The sequence below is a fragment of the Macaca mulatta genome, chromosome 6, assembly GCF_049350105.2.
Source record: "Macaca mulatta isolate MMU2019108-1 chromosome 6, T2T-MMU8v2.0, whole genome shotgun sequence".
Classification (NCBI taxonomy): Eukaryota; Metazoa; Chordata; class Mammalia; order Primates; family Cercopithecidae; genus Macaca; species Macaca mulatta.
The window spans coordinates 148,898,737-148,919,562 of NC_133411.1; the positions used below are offsets into that span (position 1 = coordinate 148,898,737).

The 20,826-nt window shown below is 42.3% G+C and overlaps 1 protein-coding gene across 11 annotated transcripts in view; it reads right to left on the reverse strand.

Annotated features, from left to right (window-relative positions):
• NRG2 (neuregulin 2) overlaps positions 1-20,826 on the reverse strand; it is a 271,148-nt gene that overhangs the window by 195,377 nt on the left and 54,945 nt on the right. For 9 of the 11 annotated variants that reach the window (XM_077937069.1, XM_015141018.3, XM_077937070.1 and 6 more), the window contains exon 1: positions 324-2,419. In XM_077937069.1, the coding sequence (XP_077793195.1) occupies positions 324-1,017 (694 nt within the window). In that variant the 5' untranslated portion in view covers positions 1,018-2,419. Of the gene's footprint in view, positions 1-323; positions 2,420-20,826 lie in introns of those variants that run through there. The other 2 variants (XM_077937068.1, XM_077937067.1) reach the window with 1 other exon arrangement.

Genomic DNA, 20,826 nt, shown 5'->3' on the forward strand with positions numbered 1-20,826 from the left:
CCTCTCCGTTTTTCCTTCCGCTACTGGGCTATGATGGCAGCTTTCCAGCCCCACATGCCATACATCAGCCGCAGATCCCCGCTGGCACAGGCCAGCGCCTCCCTCCGCCCCCCGCCCCTGGCACACTTTGAGCCTGATCCTCCTTCTCTTCAACCCCAACCCCCTCACCCACCCGTGCCAGGCGCCCTGCCCAGGGGCGGCCCCACCCCCCAGCGCCCGGACTTTGCCAGGCCCGGGCACCTGCAGCACCTCCCTGCCCCACCCCCATTCTCCACCACCTCGCCCCTCCCCCCTTTCTCCAGCAAAGGGAGGGGGCGACTCACCGCAGTCAGTGCACAGGATCTTGCCCACCTCTTTCTTGAGATTTTTGCCGTTGGTGTCGAGGGGGGCAAAGGCCGTCTTAAAGACTAAGGGCTGTTCCGTGGGCTCCAGGAAAAAGATGTAGCGCTGGTTCCTTTCGAGCGGCGCACAGGAGCCCACGCTGATCACCTGCTCGCGCTGCAGCCCCCCGCTCCGGAGCGGCCACTTGTCCAGCACCTTTACCAGCGCTACCCGACCCGAGGCGGGCGGCTCTCGGGTGCTGTTGGAGCTGGAGCCGCCGGCTGGGGCCAGCCCCTGTACCTTGCCCTCCACCACCACGGGTGCCTTGTACGCCTGGTCCTGCACCGACTTGAGGCTGGGCGAGTAGCAGGCGAGCGACACACCGAAGAGCAGCATGGAGAAGCCGGGGGCCGGGTCGCGCCTCATGCCGCCGGCGGCTGCGGCTCGCGAACGGGCGGCGGCTCTCCGGGCTGCGGAGCTGCGGGGCTGCGGCTGTTGCTGCGGCCGCGGCTCTGGGGGCGCAGCGGGACGAGAGATGCTGCTGTTGTTGCTGCTGCTCCTGCTGCTGCCGCCGCTCTCGCTGCTGCTGCTGCTGCTCCTCTCGCTGCTGCTGCTGCTGCTGCTGTCGCTGTAGCTGCTGCACCGACCCTTCTCCAGTGGCGGCGGCGGCAGCGCTGAGCAGCAAACCTGCCGCATCTGGCCAGGCCATTTGGGGGGCTCCGCCGCTCAGCCGCCGCCGCCTTGGGAGGGGAAACAGAGCCCGCTGGAAAACCGGAAACAGCGTAACGTTAGCGCCTCTTAGCCCTCCACCGGCAGCCCGGGGAGGTGGCCCAGCTAGGGCAGGGGGCAGGCGGCAAGCGGGCCGCGATGCGCAGCGCGGCGCAGCGCAGCGCTCCCACCCTGTGCGCCAGGACCTGGAGGAGGATGCGGAGGATGGGACGCCCGCCCACTTGCTCTCTCGCGCCCCCTCTGCCCCCGGACTGAGTGGGGAGCGCGGCTTCTGCAGGGGAAGCTTGGGACTGCACTGCTTTAGTGCCCGCCTTCAGCCCGCAGGGGCGAGGGAGGAATCGTGCCACCCTTTGCTCTCGGAATTTATCGGTATGACAGTAGGGGTGGTGCGTGAGGAGAAGGCGGAGAAGAGATAACGGGCTCCTGACACCATCCTATGAACGTGGGAATGGGACGCAGGGCGGGCCCCCTGCCTTTGGCCGGCAGCTGTAGGAGCCAGAGAGGTTGCCATGGCCAGGGTGGCCGGCCAGCCTCTCGCCTCTTGGGCTGTCCTCTTTCCTAGGAGGACCCTGGAGCCCAGCCCCTAAATGATACCACGTGCTCGGTCCTGCCACCGCCTGGTGAGAGCTGGATATTCGACTTGAGGTGGGGGAGGATCCCAGCCCCGTCATTATGGAAAGAGTTGAGCTACAAGGTGTCTTGTCTCAGCATTGAGGACACCGAAGTGGTGGCTGAGAAAGGGTCCAGTCCCCAACACTCTGGCCTTTCTTCAGCAGCCACGTGAGGATCTGGCTGAGCACTGTACAACCTAATCTTTTAAAAATCTGCTAAGAGAGGTGGGGGGGCTTCTTGGGAGCCAATAGAGAGCCAGAGCCTGTCAGGGCCAGAGGTTGCTCCATAAAAAAGGTTTGTTTTGTTTTGTTTTGTTTTTCCAAGGCTGATGCTTGCAAGAGGCAGAAGAGTTTGCTGCACTGGAGCCAGCATCTGATTTAAAACACACACACACACACACACACACACACACACACACACCCAGCTCCATAATCCATTTGCCTATCAGTGAGGGTCCAGGGCGTTTTCAACACTCAGCTTTTAACCTTGAAAGATGTGGAGCTCAGGAATGCCAGTGAGATCTTGGGGAATTTTATACCGAACTTGGCTTCACAGGAAACTGGTCCAAGGATGACTGACTTAGGCTAGGACTGCTATTCTGGAAAGGAAGTGGAGAGAGCTACACCTTTCCTCCCAGCTAAGAGACATCTTAAACTCAATACATCCAAAACCAACATCATTATTTCTTCCACTTCACTCCAAATCACCTATAATTATTAATGCCACTGTTTTATTCTTTTAGACTATATCAATCCATTACAACGAGTCCCTTCATCTCATCTTTTATTCTTCCTCATCCAATTAATCACCAAGGCCTTTGGGTCTCCCTTTTAAAATAATCTCCAATTTATCTACTTCCACTCCAACTCTGCTGCAAACACCTGAAGTCCAAGTCCTCATCATCTCTCACTTGGACAACTTCAAAGCCTATTAACTGGTCTCCACTCCTTTCACCTCATCACCTATCTCCAGTCCTACCAATGCCAGAGTGATCCTTCTAAAAATAAAATGTAAGCACAATTTGGCCATGCTACCGCTCTCAGAAGTCAAGTCCAAACTCCTCAGCAAGGCTCGTCATGGGCTCTCTTTGTCTAGCCAACTTCATATCCTAAGAGCCAACCCCCCACCCTAGCAATCCTCAGCACTTCATGCTGTTTCTTGGTGTGCTTCTGCACACAATGTCTCTTGTGTCCAGAAAGCCTCACCTCCACCTTGTCCACATGGATAACTATTCTTTTCCCAAGGCCCAGCTCAGCATTATACTGCATCTCCCTTCCTACATATCCACCTCTACTCCCACCAACATACACATAGATGATGGAATTAATCCCTTCCTCCTCTGTATTGCCATGAGCCTTACTCATGGCATAGTATTACTGTTGGGATATGGCCCATACTGTATTTCAAGCAGCCATTTAATGGGTCTGCATCTCCCATCAGGCCACGCATGTTAATGTAAGGGACTATGTATATATCCTATTCGCCTTTGGATTCCTATTACCTCCAACATAATGCCTGGCATAAAATAAGGATTAGCAAATCTCCAGTGAAAGAAGGAGAGAAGGAAGAAAATAACTGAAAATTGGCACTTTTAAAGGCATCAAGCCAACCTTGTTGGCTCCTTCAGTGTCCCCCATTTCATTTTCATAGATCACAGACCTCATAAATCACAAAACATCACTATAAGGAAGATAGCGACATCCGCTCTTTCATTTTTCAATGAAAGAAAAAGTCCCAGAGGGGATAGGGGACTTACTCAAGATCTCACACAGCCAGGACTGAACTCAGTCTTCTGTTCCTGAGACGAGGGTCGTAGTGAAGAATTTGTGCTCTGGAAACCAGAAGAGCTGGGTTTTAAAGCAACTCTGTGACTTACCAACTTTGGGATGAGTCTATTTTACTCTCTAGGCCTTAGTTTCCTTATCAGTATGAAGGAGAAAATAATAGGGTCTACTTCATAAAGCCATTTTTTGCTTATTATGTGCTTTCAATAAATATTCAATCAAATGGCTCCTCTGTGCCAGTCACTGAGGCACTATATGTTACTGGGTACACTGTGGTAAACCAAACTGTTCAACAGTACATGTCTGTGCTCTCAAAGCTCATACTCTGACTGGGAAGACAACAGTAAACAAGTACACAAATGGGTAACTAATTACTTGTATTGCTGAGTATCCTGAAGGAAATAAACAGGATGAAATGATAGAGAATAATGGAAAGGGGAGAGGATAGATCTACTTGGATAACAGAAGGCTTGTCTGAGGAGATAACATTTAAGCTGAGACTAGAAGGATGAGGAGGATGTGGATTATGTGAGATAATATGTAAAGTGCTTAGAACAATGTCTGGTGCACAGTAAGGGCCAAACTTAAAGTTGAGAATTATTAATATTTTACTTACACTGGTGGTTCCCAATCTAAAAGCTGCGAATTTCTAAGTGGTATTAGCCTACTGTGGTAGGCTAAGTGGGGTAGATCACTTGAGGTCAGGAGTTCAAGACTAGCCTGGCCAACATGGTGAAACCCCATCTTTACTACCAAAAAAAAAAAAAAAAAAAGCTGGGCGTGGTGGCGCTCACCTGTAATCCCAGCTGCTTGGGAGGCTGAGGCAGGGAAATGCTAGAACCCAGGAGGCAGAGGTTGCAGTAAGGCTCATAACACTGCACTCCAGCCTGGGCAACAGAGCCCTATCTCAAAAAAAAAAAAAAAAAAAAAAAAAAAAAAAAAAAAGCAATACAATTTTTCAATAGCATATGTCATGAAGAATAAATATATTATTTTCCTCTCTCTCTCTCTTATTTATTTATTTATTTATTTATTGAGACAGAGTTTTAGTCTTGTTGCCCATGCTGGAGTGCAATGGTGCAATCTTGGCTCACTGCAACCTCTGCTTCCCAGGTTCAAGCAATTCTGCCTCAGCCTCCCAAGTAGCTGGGACTACAGGGTCCCGCCACCACTCCCAGCTAATTTTGTATTTTTAGAAGAAACGGGGTTCTACCATATTGGCCAGGCTGGTCTCGAACTCCCGACCTCAAGTGATCCACCCTCCTTGTCCTCCCAAAGTGCTGGAATTACAGGCGTGGGCCACCTTGCCTGGCCAGTATCGCTTTCATTGTCGTCTAAGAGGTCTTTAATTTCCTCAAACTACTTCCACATATACACTATTCGAAATTCATAACACTGAAGAGCACGTGGGATAAGCATTATTTTACAAAAACATGAGGAAAATCGACACACGGAGAATTTAAGTGACTTTCCCAAGATCACAAAGCTATGGATATCTTTTTTTGCCAAGATTTATAACAAACTCAATCTCACACTTTTGAATAGGACCACATAAAGAAATGGAAGCCAGACCTGTTCACTATACCATGGCTTAGCACAAGGTTGTGAAAAAAACTGGTTCATGGTAGCAGTGGGCTGTGTCACTATATAATAATCACTAAGAACAAAAACAGAAGTAGACAGAATGGTATAGACATTCTGAATTCAAGATAGAACACCCACATGAAAAGCTTGGCTTCTTTTCTCGGATCCCTCCCACACAGGATGGGCTTCTTCCAGCTTTAGCCAGGATAGCAGGCCAGAAAGGGCCACTGAACCAGGTTCACGGCTTACTGCAGCTAGGAGAACTGGCTAATCAAGGAGATCTGTATGGCCTTTATCTGGTCACTGAGTCTCACAAATCAAGCCGAACACTTTGCAGGGCAGTCTCGCTTTCTAAATAAAGAAATTTTGTAAACTTATTTTTTCTCCTTTTGAAATCTGTTTTCTAAATTTGGCTTCCAGAGTCACTTTCAGGTTCTGTGTGGTTAATTTCTTTTCCTCCAAGGATTTTCAAACAAGGGACTAAACAGAAAACAGATATTGAAAGTCAGAATGTTAGCACTGGGGAAGACTTTAGTATCAATGTAGCCTGATGTCCTTCTTTTACAGAGGAAGGCACAGAGATCATGGAGATTATTTGATTTGCTCAAGGTCACACAGCCTTGTTGGCAGCAGGAATAGCCCTCATTCCCTGACCCCTGGCCCAGTGCTCTTTTGTCTACTTTTCAAAATCCTGACTCCACCTCTACTGGAACGTGAGCTTGGACAAGTCACTTCACCTTTTTGGTTTGTGTGTTTTTTGAGATGGAGTCTCGCTCTGTCACCCAGGCTGGAGTGCAGTGGCGTGATCTTGGCTCACTGCAACCTCTGCCTCCCGGGTACAAGCGATTCTCCTGCCTCAGCCTCCCGAGTAGCTGGAATTACAGGCACGCGCCATCACACCCAGATAATTTTTGTATTTTTAGTAGAGACAGGGTTTCACCATTTTGGTTGGGCTGGTTTTGAACTCCTGACCTCGTGATCCTCCCGCCTCAGCCTCCCAACGTGCTGGGATTACAGGCTGAGCCACCACGCCCGGCCACTTCACCTTTTTAAGTCTTTTCATTTCTGAGCCTTAACTACTTTGCATTTCACAACTGGAAAATTTATAGTGGTTTAATAACTTTCCAAATGACAGACACAGTTGGGACTCTAATCCAAGCTTGTCCATTGCCAAAGCACGTCCTCATGCATAGCACCATCAGAACTCCCTGGGTAAGAGGTGGTCTCTTGGTGTCACTTTCATTATCATCTAAGAGGTCTCTAATTTCTCTGATTTCCTTTTTTGGGAGGGGCCCCCAGTAAAATATCTACTTCTTAGGAGTTGTGTAAGGATTAAGTGAGTTAATTCATGTGAAATGTTTCACACAGTAGCTGGACACAGAGAAACTTGCTAAGTGTGAAGTCTCTGGAGTCAAACTGCCTGCGTCTGAATTCCAGCTCTGCCAGTTTGCTTGACTGACATTTTGGCCTAGCTACTTACGTTCTCTGTCTCAGTTTCCTCAACTGTAAAGTGAGTAAAATGATATATATTCCTACATCATTAAAATTGTTATGAGTCTTAAATAAAATAATATGTATAACCCACTTAGAATAGTGTTCAGCACATGTTAACCATTATTAGTTTGACTGTAATAACCACTTTTCTTATTTTAAGTAGCCATACTTTGCCCAAAATTCATCAGTTTTAGAAGCATTCACTTTCATATGTTTTGAACACATGCTGAAATTCTTAAGATTGGAGCCTGATTTTCTGCTTTATTTAAAAAAAAAAAAAAGCCTCTCATTGGTAGTTCCAGTTCCCAATCAAGAGAGGCCAGGATTCAATAATTTATAGCCTATGGCTATGTTTGGAGTCAAGGGGCTTCCACTCCCCAATTTGCTGAAAAGGGCAGCAGCCCCTCTGTCTGAATTGTTCCATCTGGGATAATAATAATTATTCCTTTGTAAAGTGCTTTGAGACCTTTGGATGAAGAGTGCTATGTGAACACAAATTATTATCTCTTTTCCAGATATGACTTTTAGATTAAAATCCAGAAGCTCCCTAAAATAGACCATAGCAGAAGTACGGTCTGGACACAGATACATCTGTCCATTATTATCACAACCAGATAATACATTCATGATCAACATCATCATTCATTTTCTTTTACATGTCATAGCAGATCTAACTTGGATTGGGAAAAAATGAGATGTCCTCAAGATGGATGTTTTTGCTGTTTAACTTTCAAAGATTTCCCCCACTCTGTTTTCCTGATTTGTGTTTTTGGAATCCTCTCCTGAGGTCAACAGGAACTCTGAGGTTGATTCAACTCTGGGGGCGTGAAGCAGGACAAGAAAAAGGAATTATTCTCTTAGTCCCAAATCCTCATGCTAGTGTACCTTCAAGTGTCCAATTCATCTGTTTCTACTTTATAGTTTTTAGTTCATGTGCATTCTTTTTCATGTGGTTTCTAGGCACTTCAATATCATCCGAAGTCAGTAATTTTAAGACTTTACTTTCCGTGAGTTTTTGTTACAATTCCTAAATTTATTTATTCATTCTTCCAGAAACATTTATTGAAAAATCTGCTATGCATAGCACTGCCCCAGATGCTAAAGAAATAATAGCCATGGTTCCTGCTAGAGCTAAAATCTAGGCAAAATTGGAGTCAGGTGAGCTGTTATCTGTTGAGCGGGCACCCTTTCTTGATTCTTATACACACACACACACACACACACACACACACACACACACACCCCACTTCTCCTTTAATTTCATCCTTCCCCTTTGTATTTCAGAGGCTCAGTGTCCCACTGCTCTCTCGGCTCTCACAATTCTAAGGGCAGAGACAGTGTGTTTTGCAAATGCTAGGCCCTCAATATTTGCTGATATGACAAACTCAGTCACAATAAAGGATTAACATCTGTTAAAGTGTAATGCATAACTTCTTATGTTATGCCTTCATTTCTAAGGCATCCTATATTATTCATTTCAAAATGAACTTATTCATTCCAATAGTATTTTTATTTCATTATTTCTTTTAGAACATCCATTTGATTAATACTTATTTTAGAACTTATCATTCAAAAGTGTCTTTAGCGCCTACTCTGTTTCAAGCTTTCTATCAGATGCTAAGAACGTAGAGGCAAATAAGACACATAAGGCCTCTGCCCTTGAACAGTTTACACTCGTAAAGGGAGACAGACACTAAAAGGAAGAAATAAACAAAAATAAATTCAGTGAGAGAAAGAAAAGAGGGGGAAATAAAGAGAGAGGTGTGTGAGTATGATTGGATTGAAAATGACCAGGACAGGATAGGTACAGTGACGCCTGTAATCCCAGCACTCTGGGAGGCTGATGTGGGCAGATCACCTAAGGTCAAGAGTTTGAGAAAAGCCTGGCCAACATGGTGACACCCCATCTCTACCAAAAAAAAAAATCTGGGTATGGTGGTCGGCGTCTGCCGTCCCAGCTACTTGGGAGGCTGAGGCAGCAGAATTGCTTGAATCCAGGAGGCGGAGGTTGCAGTGAGCCAAGATAGCGCCTCTGCACTCCAGCCTGGGCGACAAAGAGAGATTCCAAGAAAAAAAAAAATGACCAGGACAGGACAGTGCTTATAGGCATGGTTTCTCTAAGAAGACGGAATTTGAGCTGAGACGTGAAGAATGAAGAGGAGTCAGCCACACAAAACACTGGGAGCAGAGCATTTGAAGCAGAGGGAAGAATCCCACACAAAAGGCCTGAGGAAATAATGAGCTTGACATGATCAAAGTAGGGAAGGAAGGCCAGTGGGGTTAGAGATTGTTATAACAAGGAAGAAGAGTGGTATGGGATGAGGTCAGGGAGACAAGTAGTGACGAGACTCTTGCTGGGCCTTGCAAACTAAAGTAAGTTTGTTTGTTTGTTTGTATCCAAAGTAAGTATGGATTATTTTCTAAGTACAATGGGAAGTCACTGGAGAGTTGAAGTAGACACCATGCGATTTAAAATTAAAAGAGATCACTCTGAGGTATGGGGCAGAGACTGTCATGGTAGAAGAGTGGAATCAACAAGACCAGTTAGGAAGCTGGCAGTGTCCTGTCCTGGTCTTTTTTTGCTTTTTTTGTTTGTTTGTTTGTTTGTTTTGCAGTAGTCTAGGAGAGATGACAGTGGTTTCAACTTGTGTAGTAGCCATGGAGATAAAGAAAAATTGATGGAATTTAAGATATAATTTGAAGATGGAACCAACAAGACTTGCTAGAGTGGATGAAGTAGGCAAGGAAAATAGAGTAATCACAGATGACTAAAGTTTTGGCTTGGACAGAGGATAGCACCATTGGTTGAGATGAGAAATTCAGTAGTTGAAAGAAATAGAAAATTCCATTTTTGACGTATTAATACCAAGATGCCTGTTAGACATGCAAATGGAAATTCAAGCACAAGTGGGTAGGTAAGTCTTGGCTTAAAATATGAGGTTAGAATTAAAGGTCTACATTTGGGAGTCAACATATAGTTGGTATTTAAAGCTATAGAACTAGATAAGATGAAATGAGAAGGGTAATAGGGAAGAGGTTCTAGAACAGCACTGTCCAGTAGAAATGTGTGAGCCACACATATGAGCTACATGTGTAATTTTACATTTTCTAGTAGCCATATTAAAAAGTAAAAAGAAATAGAATAATTTTAATAACAATATATCTAAAATGTTATTATTTCAACATGTACCCATGTAAAAAATTATTCATGAGATATTTTACATTCATTTTTTAAATACTAAGTCTTTGAAATCCAGAGTGAATGTTATGTTTTACGGCATATCTCATTTCTCACTAGTCACATGTCAAGTGCTCAGCAAACCAACGTTTAGAGGTTGAATAGAGGAGGAGGAGTCAGGAAAGAAAACTGTAAGAATGGTGCCACAGAAGCCAAGAGAAGTATTTTAAAAAGGGACTGGTCAGCTGTGTCCAATGTTTATAAGAGGCTGAGTAAGATTAGAAGTGGCAATAGAATTCAGCAACATGGAGGTCACTAATGACCTTGACTAAAGCTGCTTCAGTGGAGTGATGGCTTCCTGGAAGGAAGCCAGAATGGAGTCAGTGAAAGGTAAGGAAGTGGTGCCAGCCAGTATAAACAACTGTTTCAAAAAGTTTTGCTGTGCAGAGGAACAGAGAAATGAGCACTAGTTGGAGGGGGATATGGAGTCAAGGAAGGGTTTTTATTAAAATAGGAGATGTCAGAGCATGCTCAAATGGCAATGGGAATGTTCCAAGAAGAAGGAAGAAACTGTTGTGGGAGAAAGTGGATAGTAAGTGAGGAATGGAAATCCTTGAGAGAACAAGAGAGATGAGTGTAAGAGCACAAAGAGAGGAGCTGGTCTTTGACAAGAAAAATTATTCTTTTATCAAAACAGGAAGGCAGACAGACTATGGACACAGTATAGAAGAATGGATACAGATTAGTTTATAGAGCTGAGGAATGGAATCTTCATTTTAACACAGGGCTGAAGCCATAAGCAAAAGCAAGCAAAAACCAAAAAGAAAAAAATCAGAGAGAGAGAGAGAGAGAGAGAGAGAGAAAAGACGAATGCAAGCTGGAAAGGAAAAAGGTGGTATGCATGTGGAAGGGGAAGAAGGGACACTGTATTCTTTTCTTTTCTTTAAAAACAATCCATTTGATCAATATAAGAGAGGATTAAACTTTTCCAGGATCTGAACTGTTGGTGTCCACCCTCCAAGATACCCCTTTCTCTGCATCAGGATACCTAGGAAACCAATTTAGTAATCACAAGGTTGCTTGATGATCAGTCTCTGGGCAAAGGGAATAAATAATCTTGAGTTCATTTCATTCAAGGGTTTAAAAAAAAAAAAAAAAAGCCTGATGAGCTATTTCTGATACATGTAACAGGGTACACATGCTTGCTACATTCAGAGTATCTCTCCCCTGAGCAATGTTGGAAACAAAGCAACACAATCTCATAATCCAGTTTATGGAACAATCTACCTGAGGCCTCTTCCAGCCGTTAAGAAAATTGAAAAACCACTAGAGGCAAAATATATCAGGCTGGGTCCCAAGCAGGAAATACTATTCTATTCAAAACAGTTTGCTGAAAATAACTTATTAAAGGGACTATCTACAAAGATGTGGGCCAAGCTAAGGGAAACAAGACTCAGTAGAGATACCCAGGGGCCTGCATGAGCGGTAAAACATTCCCTTCCCTCGACATACAGGGGTGAGGTAAAGAAGAAGATCCCAGTAAGTACTGGAGTCACATCGAAGGGGCCATCAGGCAGCTCCTGCAAGAATGTGGCAGTAAAGTAGGGAGAAAGAAGGGGGAAGAAACAATCCAGTCTCTCCTTCCTGCTTTTCCTCCTACCCCCATGCCAAGTTTCTGCTGAATGAACCACAGTCAGAAGCCAAAGGATGAGGGAACCCACAGAAGTCAATGTACAGGGTTCCAGGCAGGACAAGGGAGGGCAAAGAGTGAATCTGATGGGTGGGAGTTGGGGGGCAAACAGTATAACTAGTGTGGGAAGATAAGCTATTCTTACATGAAACAAAGAAGCACCTAAATAGGAATGCCAACCTTGGACTATTTATGGAGCACTAAATTTATGATAGAGAGGAGGGAAGGGAGAGGGAAAGCGAAGTAAAACTCTCATTCACACAAAGATAACAGTAACTCTTAGCTTTCATTCATCTCTTTACCAGACCAGAGATTTGGAGAAGGGGGAGATATTATTTTGCATTTCATTTTATTCAAGAGAAGACTTTTATTTTCCCCTTATTATTAGAAGGCAAAAAATCCTAGATATAAAAATATTGGTTTGAGTCTTTGAGAAAAAAGAATCCTGTACAGATTTTCATATCCTATTATCCTTATGCTACTATTCCCACCTCCCCTCCATGTGCACTGCTGGAAAGAGGCCTAAACCTCCAGGAGATACTGGTTCACTGAAGCTTAAATTTAGACAAAAGACCTGATGCAGACATTTGAGGTCACTAAGCTTCTGTCACCATATGGACATAATCAAACAGAAGGCAATACAGCATTGTGGTTAAGAAGGTAGGCTCTGAATCCAGACTACCTGGGTTTAAATGCATGTTCTACTACTTACTTGCTGTGTGACCTCCAGTAAATTACTCCTGTCATCCTCCATATCATCTGTAAAATGGGGATAATAAAGTACTTTAATAATAAATAAAGTACGTATTCTACAGTGTTAGCTTACGCGGATTACATGAGATACTTCATGTAAAGTACTTAGGGTACTGTCTGGCATATAGTAAATGCTTAAGAAGAGTCTTATTATCAATAAAGCTAACTTTCTGATTCTGAAGTATTATGCAATCAATTCTATTTCTCTTTAATAACCTGGTCTTTGTCTCCTCTCCATATGTTTAGATTATTCTCTAGAATCAATCTCTCTCCCATTCTCTCTCTCTCTCTCTCTCTCTCTCTCTCACACACACACACACACACACACACAGTAGATAGTGGAGTCCTCATTTCTCATTTATATCAAAGGTGTTTGGATATTCTTTAATTCATTCATTTACTCATATCTTTATTGAGCACCTACTATGTTCCAGATACTGTACTAGGTGCTGGGCATAATATAAAAGTGAGAAAAAACAGACAAAGCCCTTACTCCTAAGAAGCCTGTGATCCAGTGAGGGATACAACATTAATCAAATTACTCCAAATAAATACTATATGGTATTTACTATCATATAATATACACTAAGCACTATCATATAGTATTTATTTGTAGTAATTACATTAATGAAAAACCTGAGTTGCAATATCACAATACGCTTATGGGCATTGTCCATCAGCTCAGGTTTTTCATCATCTAGAGAAAAGGAGGAGCAGAATTCCATGAGCTACAAGTGAGACACCAGGCTTCGCTGTCCAATGTGGTAGTCACTAACCACATGTGTCTATTTATATTTTAGTTGTAAGTAACTAAAGCTAACTATAAAGTTTTAAATGTTTCTCATTTGCACTAGCCACTTTTCAAGCATTCAGTCATCATATGTAACTAATGGCTACTGTATTGAACAGTGAAAATACAGAACAGTTCTATCATTGTAGAAAGTTTATTGGACAGCCCTCAGATATGAAAGAACCCTTCAGTCGTGAAAGAACCTCAGATATAAAAGAAATTTCCATGGTCTGGAAAGGGGACGTGCTGGCAAAAGTAGGGAAAATGCTGTGAGATACAGAAAACATGGCAAAGATAAGGTATTTCAGCTTAACCGTAATTTCAATTTCTAGTAGACATAAGGGTGCAAGGGTGATACAAGTCTAAAATATTGCATGGACTAGTTCCCCTCCCTATCACTTCCTCACCAAAAATACATTTTTCTAATGGAACTTTATGTTCAATTTCAGGTATTTTTTGTTTGCATGTTTTGTGATGTAACTTCAGGGGAAAACAGAATTCACTTTATAATGAATTATCATGTTTACATTCCAACTTTTTTGCAATGAAAAGCTATAGGGATATCTGTATGGGCCAAGTGGCTTTTCCCAGAAGCCGCATGATTTTGGGATTTGTCAGTTAGCTCTCTTCCATATTTTGGACTCCACCATTTCTCACTCATGAACATGCCACTTTTTCAGATTTCCTTTTTCTCATTATCTTGGGAACACAAAGCTTTAAGTATAGTTTCACATTGACTGTGTTTACATCCATGGGGTCAGAAGCAAGGGCTCTTCATTTTCCTGTGTGTGATCACGGAGTCAGTGCTCCCTTTTCACTGGTACTTGACAGTGCCTCAGAAAAATGCTGTAACTAGTGCGTGTGTAGCGAGGGAAATGGGACTTTTAAAATTTGCACCCAGGATAAATCTGCCATGTGCACAGAAAAATAAGAGGAGTCCTGGTGACAGGTGGCAGTTTTCTACCTGGGAAAAGAAATTCAAGTCACCAAAGGGGAAATGAAGCTTTACTTATTTTCTAGGTCTGAGAAAAATCACAGCTGTTGTTGTTAAGAAGTCTTATCGGACAGTCTTAATTAGCAAGTCAAAATATGGATATGGTTTCTCAGTTATAGATTGTATGAAGAGGTAAATTATAAAATATGGTCCCCAAAGCTGAAACTAACCTAATACTGAATCCCTCCCAAACAATCCAGCTGACCAACATGTAGGAAGTCCTTCACCCCTGAGACTGCCATGGGGTGAGGAAACCCAACCATCTGTGTGAAAAGGCTCACATGGAGGAAAACCAAGGCCTCTGGCTGGCAGCCCCGGCAGAGCTTCCAGCTGGCAGCCAACACAAACTGCCAGCCATGAGAGTGAGGCCATTCTGGACATTTCACCATTCTCAGGACCCTGGCCAACCCTTGTGAAGCAGAAGTCAATCTACCAAAAAGTGAGAAATAATAAATTGCTGTTTTAAGCCACTAAGTTCGGAAGTTTGGCTGACCCTTGAACAACACAGGTTTGAACTGCATGGGGCCACATATACACAGATTTTTTCCAGTGAAAGTCTCACTGAATGCGCTTGCCTCTCCTGCCTCCCCTTCCACCTCCTCCACCTCCTCCACCTCCTCCACCTCCGCCACCTCTGCCACCTCTGCCAACCCTGAGATAGCAAGACCCACCCTTCCTCTACCTCCTCCTCCTCCTCCTCAACCTACCCAATGTGAAGACCATGACAATGGAAGACCACTTCCATTCGGTGAATAGTAAATATATTTTTTCTTCCTTTTAGTTTCTTAATGACATTCCTTTTCTCTAGCTTACTTTATTGTAAGAATACAGTGTATAATATACATATGTGTTAATTGACTGTTTATGTTATCGGCGAGTCTTCCCAGTCAACAATAGGCTATTAACTTATTAATTTTTGGGGAAGTCAAAAGTTATATGTGGATTTCCAACTGCACAGGCAGAGAGGATGTCCGTGTCCCTAACCCCATATTGCTCAAGGATCAACTGTAGTTTGTTAGAGAGAAATAGATGCTGAAACAGTACCTTAGATAAGACTATCTAGAGACTATCTAGCGTACTTCCTTTGTACATAATGGTAGGCATATTATTTTGTTTTGATAAACTCAACTATGTCATGGAAGGAGGAAAAAATCAGACAGACATTTTCCCTTCTTCTTACTACCAAATATGCTAATCTTTCCATGCCTGTACTCACACTGCCTACCTTTCTTCTGTTACATTGAAATAACTGTCCCTGTTCCTGTCAAAAACCAGCACTGGCAGTTGTTTTCCAGATACCATCTTTTCTTGCCTTTTCAAGGACTCCACTCAATTCTCTCTTCCTTCTGCTACATTTTAAGTTTTTATCTGTCTGTTGACTCATTCCCATCAGCAAATAAACCTGCCTTAATATCATTCATTAAAATAAAACATTAATTTCATATCACCTCCACCCATTGTCCCATTTTTCTCCTTCCATTTATAGCAAAAAATCCTGAATCAGGTGTCCATGGTCTCTGTCTCCACTTTCCCACCTACTGTTTCTCAACACATCGCAACTTGTCACCAAGTTCAACAATCATCTGCTTTCCCCATCTTCCTCCATCTCTCAGTAATGTTTGACACATTCATCACTCCTTTCTTCAAACACTTTCTTCTTTTGGTTTCTGTTACATCTCACAGTTCTGGTTTTTACTCTATCTCTGGCTACTCTCTTAAAGTTGTTTCTGGATATTCCTCCTCTGATCAGCCTCAAATTGTTAGTATTCCCCCAGCATCAGTACAGGGACCTCCTTCTTTTCTCCATCTACCCTCATTCCATAGGTATAATTTCATCTGCTCTTATGGCTTTAAATACATCTAAGAGCTGATGACTCCCACATTTGTATTTATTTTCTTCTAATTTTTTTTTTTTTTTTTTTTGAGATGGAGTTTCACTCTTGTTGCCCAGACTGGAGTGTAATGGTGTGATCTTGGCTCACTGCAACCTCCGCCTCCCAGGTTCAAGCAATTTTCCTGCCTCAGTCTCCCAAATAGTTGGGATTATAGGCATGTGCCATCACCCCCAATTAATTTTGTATTTTTGGTAGAGACGGAGTTTCTCCAATTTTGTCAAGCTGGTCTCAAACTCCTGACCTCAGGTGATCAGCCTGCCTCGGCCTCCCAAAGTGCTGAGATTACAGGCATGAGCCACCGCTCTCGGCCACTACATTTGTATTTCTATACAAATACTTTTTCATGAAGCCCAGAACTACATATCCTCTTGCCATCTCTACTTAAAAGTCTAACAGGCAACTGAAATTTAACATTCTCAAAAAAGAACATGAATTTCCAATCCCATCTTCAAACTCACTCCTTCCTATTTTGGTAAATTGCATTGCCCTCTACATAGATAGATGCTTAAGTCAAAAATCCTACAAGACATTGAATCCACTATTTCCTTAACCACCCACATTTAATCCCAATCTTGTCAACTCTACCTCCAAAATACATCACAAATCCTTTCATTTATTCCTATCTCTACTGCTACCAGCTACTACCATCACTTAGACAAGTCACAATCATTTCCACCCTGGACTACCATAATCACCTCCTAACTATGAATTTCCTACAAAAGAGCTTTTTAAAATGCAAATTGGATATCACTGCCCTGCTCAAAATTCTCCAAAATTTGCCACTGTATTTAGAATAAAATTAAAATTCTTTACCCGAACCTAGAAGGTCTTACATTACCTGGCCTCTGCCTACTTTTCCAACCCTATGTCCTGTCACTTTCTTGTTAGTTCAGTCCAGTTCCAGCCACACACACCCACCTGCTGTTCCTTAAACACACCAACTGTGTACCAGCCCCAGGGCCTTTGCATTTGCTATTTTCTACACCTGAAGATCTTTTCAGATCTTTGCAAGGCTGGCTCCCTCTTGTCATTCAGGTATCAGTCGCTTCCTCAGAGGGATCTTAAACAATTGCCACCTAAAGAGTAGACCCCGGTCAGTCTGTAGAACATGTCATTTTCATTATAGCAATTCTTACTTGCTGATAATAGTTCGCTCATTTATTTGGTTGTTGTGTGTTTGTTTGTGGTCTGTTTTTCCCCACTAGAATATAAGCTCCATGTGAAAAGAGCCCATATTGGTTTTGTTCAATACTGTATTACCAGAAGAGTGCCTGGCATTCAAAAGTGCTTACTAGGTGCTTTTCACATGGAGCTTACATTCTAGTGGGGAAAAATAGACAACAAACAAACCTACAAAAAACAAATAAGCAAACTATTATCAGCGAGTTAGAATTGCTATAATGAAAATGACAAGTTCTGGAGACTAATTGGGGGCTACTACTTAGCACCCAGTAGGCACTCAAAAGTGTATGTTAAATGAACAAATGCCAAATCAGGATAATGATTATAATTATGTCATTCCTCCAGCCTGGCAAACATGGTGAAACTCCATCTCTACTAAAAATACAAAAAAATTAGCCAGGCATGGTGGTACACACCTGTAATCCCAGTTACTTGGGAGGCTGAGGCAGGAGAATAGCTTGAACTGAGGAGGTGGAGGCTGCAGTGAGCCCAGATGGCACCACTGCACTCCAGCCTGGATGACAGAATGAGACTCCATCTCAAATAATAATAATAATAATAATAATAAATAATAAATAATAATAATTATTATTATGTCATTCTTTAACGTTGGTTCAGTTTAATAACTTTATATGGGTAGTAATACAAATGTTTCCTATGCAACTCACAATAGTCTCTATGAATGGTTTCTGTATACTATGTATACATGGTACTTTACTTATGACTCCTCAATTACAACTTTTGTAAAGGTAGGAATTACACCTTACTCAGTTTTGTATACTGAGAACCTATATAGTATCTGAACTATTATAGGCTCTAAAAATACTTTGGTGGCTTGAATAATGTCAGTCAAGCATCTGAATACTTGCTTTGAGCTTAAGTGGTAAAGTCGATATAAAAATGCATTATGACAGTGATCTCTCTACAAGGCATTTAAAACCTAAAATCAGGAGGGGTTATTGTGTAAAATTAAAATACAGGAAACAGTAAAACACTTTATAGAAGCAATCCAACATTTTAAGAATAAATACCTCCAGGAATAAGGAAAAATGAAAATAACTAATGATTTGATAGTGACACTGTGGGTATATTTTCTCATTTAAATTATCTTAATTGTTATTTATGTAAAAAGTACAACTCGTGACCTGGTGTGGTGGCTCACGCCTGTAATCCCAACACTTTGGGAGCCTGAAGTGGGCGGATCCTGAGGTCAGGAGTTCGAGACCAGACTGGCCAAGATGGTGAAACCCCATCTCTACTAAAAGTTCAAAAAATCAGCTGGGCATGGTGGCGTGCACCTATAATCCCAGCTACTCAGGAGGCTGAGGCAGATAATTGCTTGAACCCAGGAGGCGGAGGTTGCAGTGAGCTGAAATTGTGCCACTGCACTCCAGCCTGGGCGACAGAGTAAGACTCCGTCTCAAAATAAATAAATAAATAAAAGTAAAACTTGTAAGAAGAATTCCAGATCCTACAAATATCAGTGCTTTCTCCCATTAGAACCTTCACAGAGTAGAAAGAAGATTTAAGATATTCCTTTTCCCAGAGAACCACAATAATGTTGTGCACCATCCACTCTCAACATTTTCCACCAGGCTGATGCCCCTGGACAGCCATTCATGTTACTCCTTTATCACTACCCAGTCAGTTAAGTAATCAAATACTGAGCACATGGCTCTACCCCCAAGAAGTTAACACACTGGTAGGGGAAACACCTGTAAACATAGAAATGCCCTGCAGTATGATAAATACAGCAAAAGGAGTATGTACAAGGCACAGATGCACTAACAAGAACTGCTTAATTCTGTCAAGAAACGTATCACCAAGGAGGTGATGATGAAGTCAGGTTTCTAAAATGTAAGTTGGAATTCACCAGGAGGAAAAGGAGGAGAAAAGTATATAAGGCAAAGATGTAAACCATAAAGGGACATTCCTAAAGGGGTACAGATCCCTGGATAAATCACACAATGTGTCCATCTCCCCAAAGTATTTTATGGGTAATATCAACTTTGTAGAAATAGCAACAAAAGCCTTGGAGAAAAAGTAGAAACAAAACCTAAACTTTAGGTTAGTCTGCAGAAGAACAAGAGACAGTCCATCTAATCTTGATGATAGATTGTGTGTGCGTGTTTGAGGTTTTATATATGAATACATGCATGCATATTTTTATTTTATTCATCATCATTTAGCCAGCATTGAAATCATGATACAATTAACTAAAAATTACCTACACAAACTTTTCTAGGATTCACTCTCACATAAAGCAAAGTGTAATAAATAAAATTTTTAATTTCTTTTAAAATGAGATAGGGCTCAAAAATTTTAAAAAACATTAAAACTATTTCCTTCACTTTCTAAGTCTCTATGTTTTAATCTGTAAAGATATGTTTAATAATATATAATCTCCCTGTTTTTTTTTTTTTTTTTTTTTTGAGACGGAGTCATGCTCTGTCGCCCAGGCTGGAGTGCAGTGGCCGGATCTCAGCTCACTGCAAGCTCCGCCTCCCGGGTTCACGCCATTCTCCTGCCTCAGCCTCCCAAGTAGCTGGGACTCCAGGCGCCCGCCACTTCGCCCGGCTAGTTTTTTGTATTTTTTAGTAGAGACGGGGTTTCACCGTGTTAGCCAGGATGGTCTCGATCTCCTGACCTCGTGATCCGCCCGTCTCGGCCTCCCAAAGTGCTGGGATTACAGGCTTGAGCCACCGCGCCCGGCCTAATCTCCCTGTTAAGACTGGGATATAGTGTTTGGAGCCTAGACAAAGGAGATAAAGAAATAGAATTAAATCTACTACCATTTTCTCTGACCCAGCCTGGAATACTTAGGTTAACTAATAGCGGTATTTTTCAATTACTGTTAGATACACGATGAACTATTCAAGGGTATGTAAAAGTAGTTACAATATGTACTCAAGTAAAAATCAGGAAAAAGTTGCCTATGATGTCTATGTGCACTTACGGGATGTAAAATCACAATCTAATTGAGAAGAACATACATTTATGAAACAGAAATAATATGGGCAAGTGTAAATGAAGTCCTAAGCTACACAGTAAAGAAAGTTCACTAAAGAAAGATTGGGGCCAGGCGTGGTGGCTCATGTCTGTAATCCCTACACTTTGAGAGGCAGAGGCGGGAGGATCGCTTGAGTCCAGGAGTTTGAGACCAGGCTAGGCAATATGGTGAAACCTGTCTCTACAAAAAATTAGCCAGGCATGTTGGCCTGTGCCTAGAGTACCAGCTAATCAGGGGGCTAAGGCAGGAGGATCCTTGAGCCTGGGAGGTTGAGGTTGCAGTGAGCCCTAATTGCACCACTGTGCTCCAGCCTGGGCAAGAGTGAAAAAGAGGAAAAACTAAGTCAACATAGTTCAAGAATCTAAAACCAATTATTAGCAATTCAGAGAATTACCTTATTTAAAATACATATTAGAGCTATTTGGCGGAAAAAAGTTAGATTCACCCTTCATACCACACACAAGTATAAACTCGAAATGGATCAAGAGCTTTATTGGAAAAAAAAAAAAACCACTATACAAGTTCTAGAAGAAAATTTGGGTGGATTCCTTTTTAACTTAGGTGTAGGGAAAGGTTTTGTAACTATAATTTCAAATGCAGAGGCAAAACAAATAAAAGATTGATAAATCTAACTATATAAAAATAATAATGTGTTACATGACAAAACATAAGAAAAGGAAATGACAAACTGGGATACAATATTCACAATATGTATCACAGATAAAGAGCTGATATCTTAAATTTCTCTTTCTTTCTTTCTCTCTCTCGCTCCCTCTCTCCTTCTCCTTCTCCTTTTCCTTCTTCTTCTTC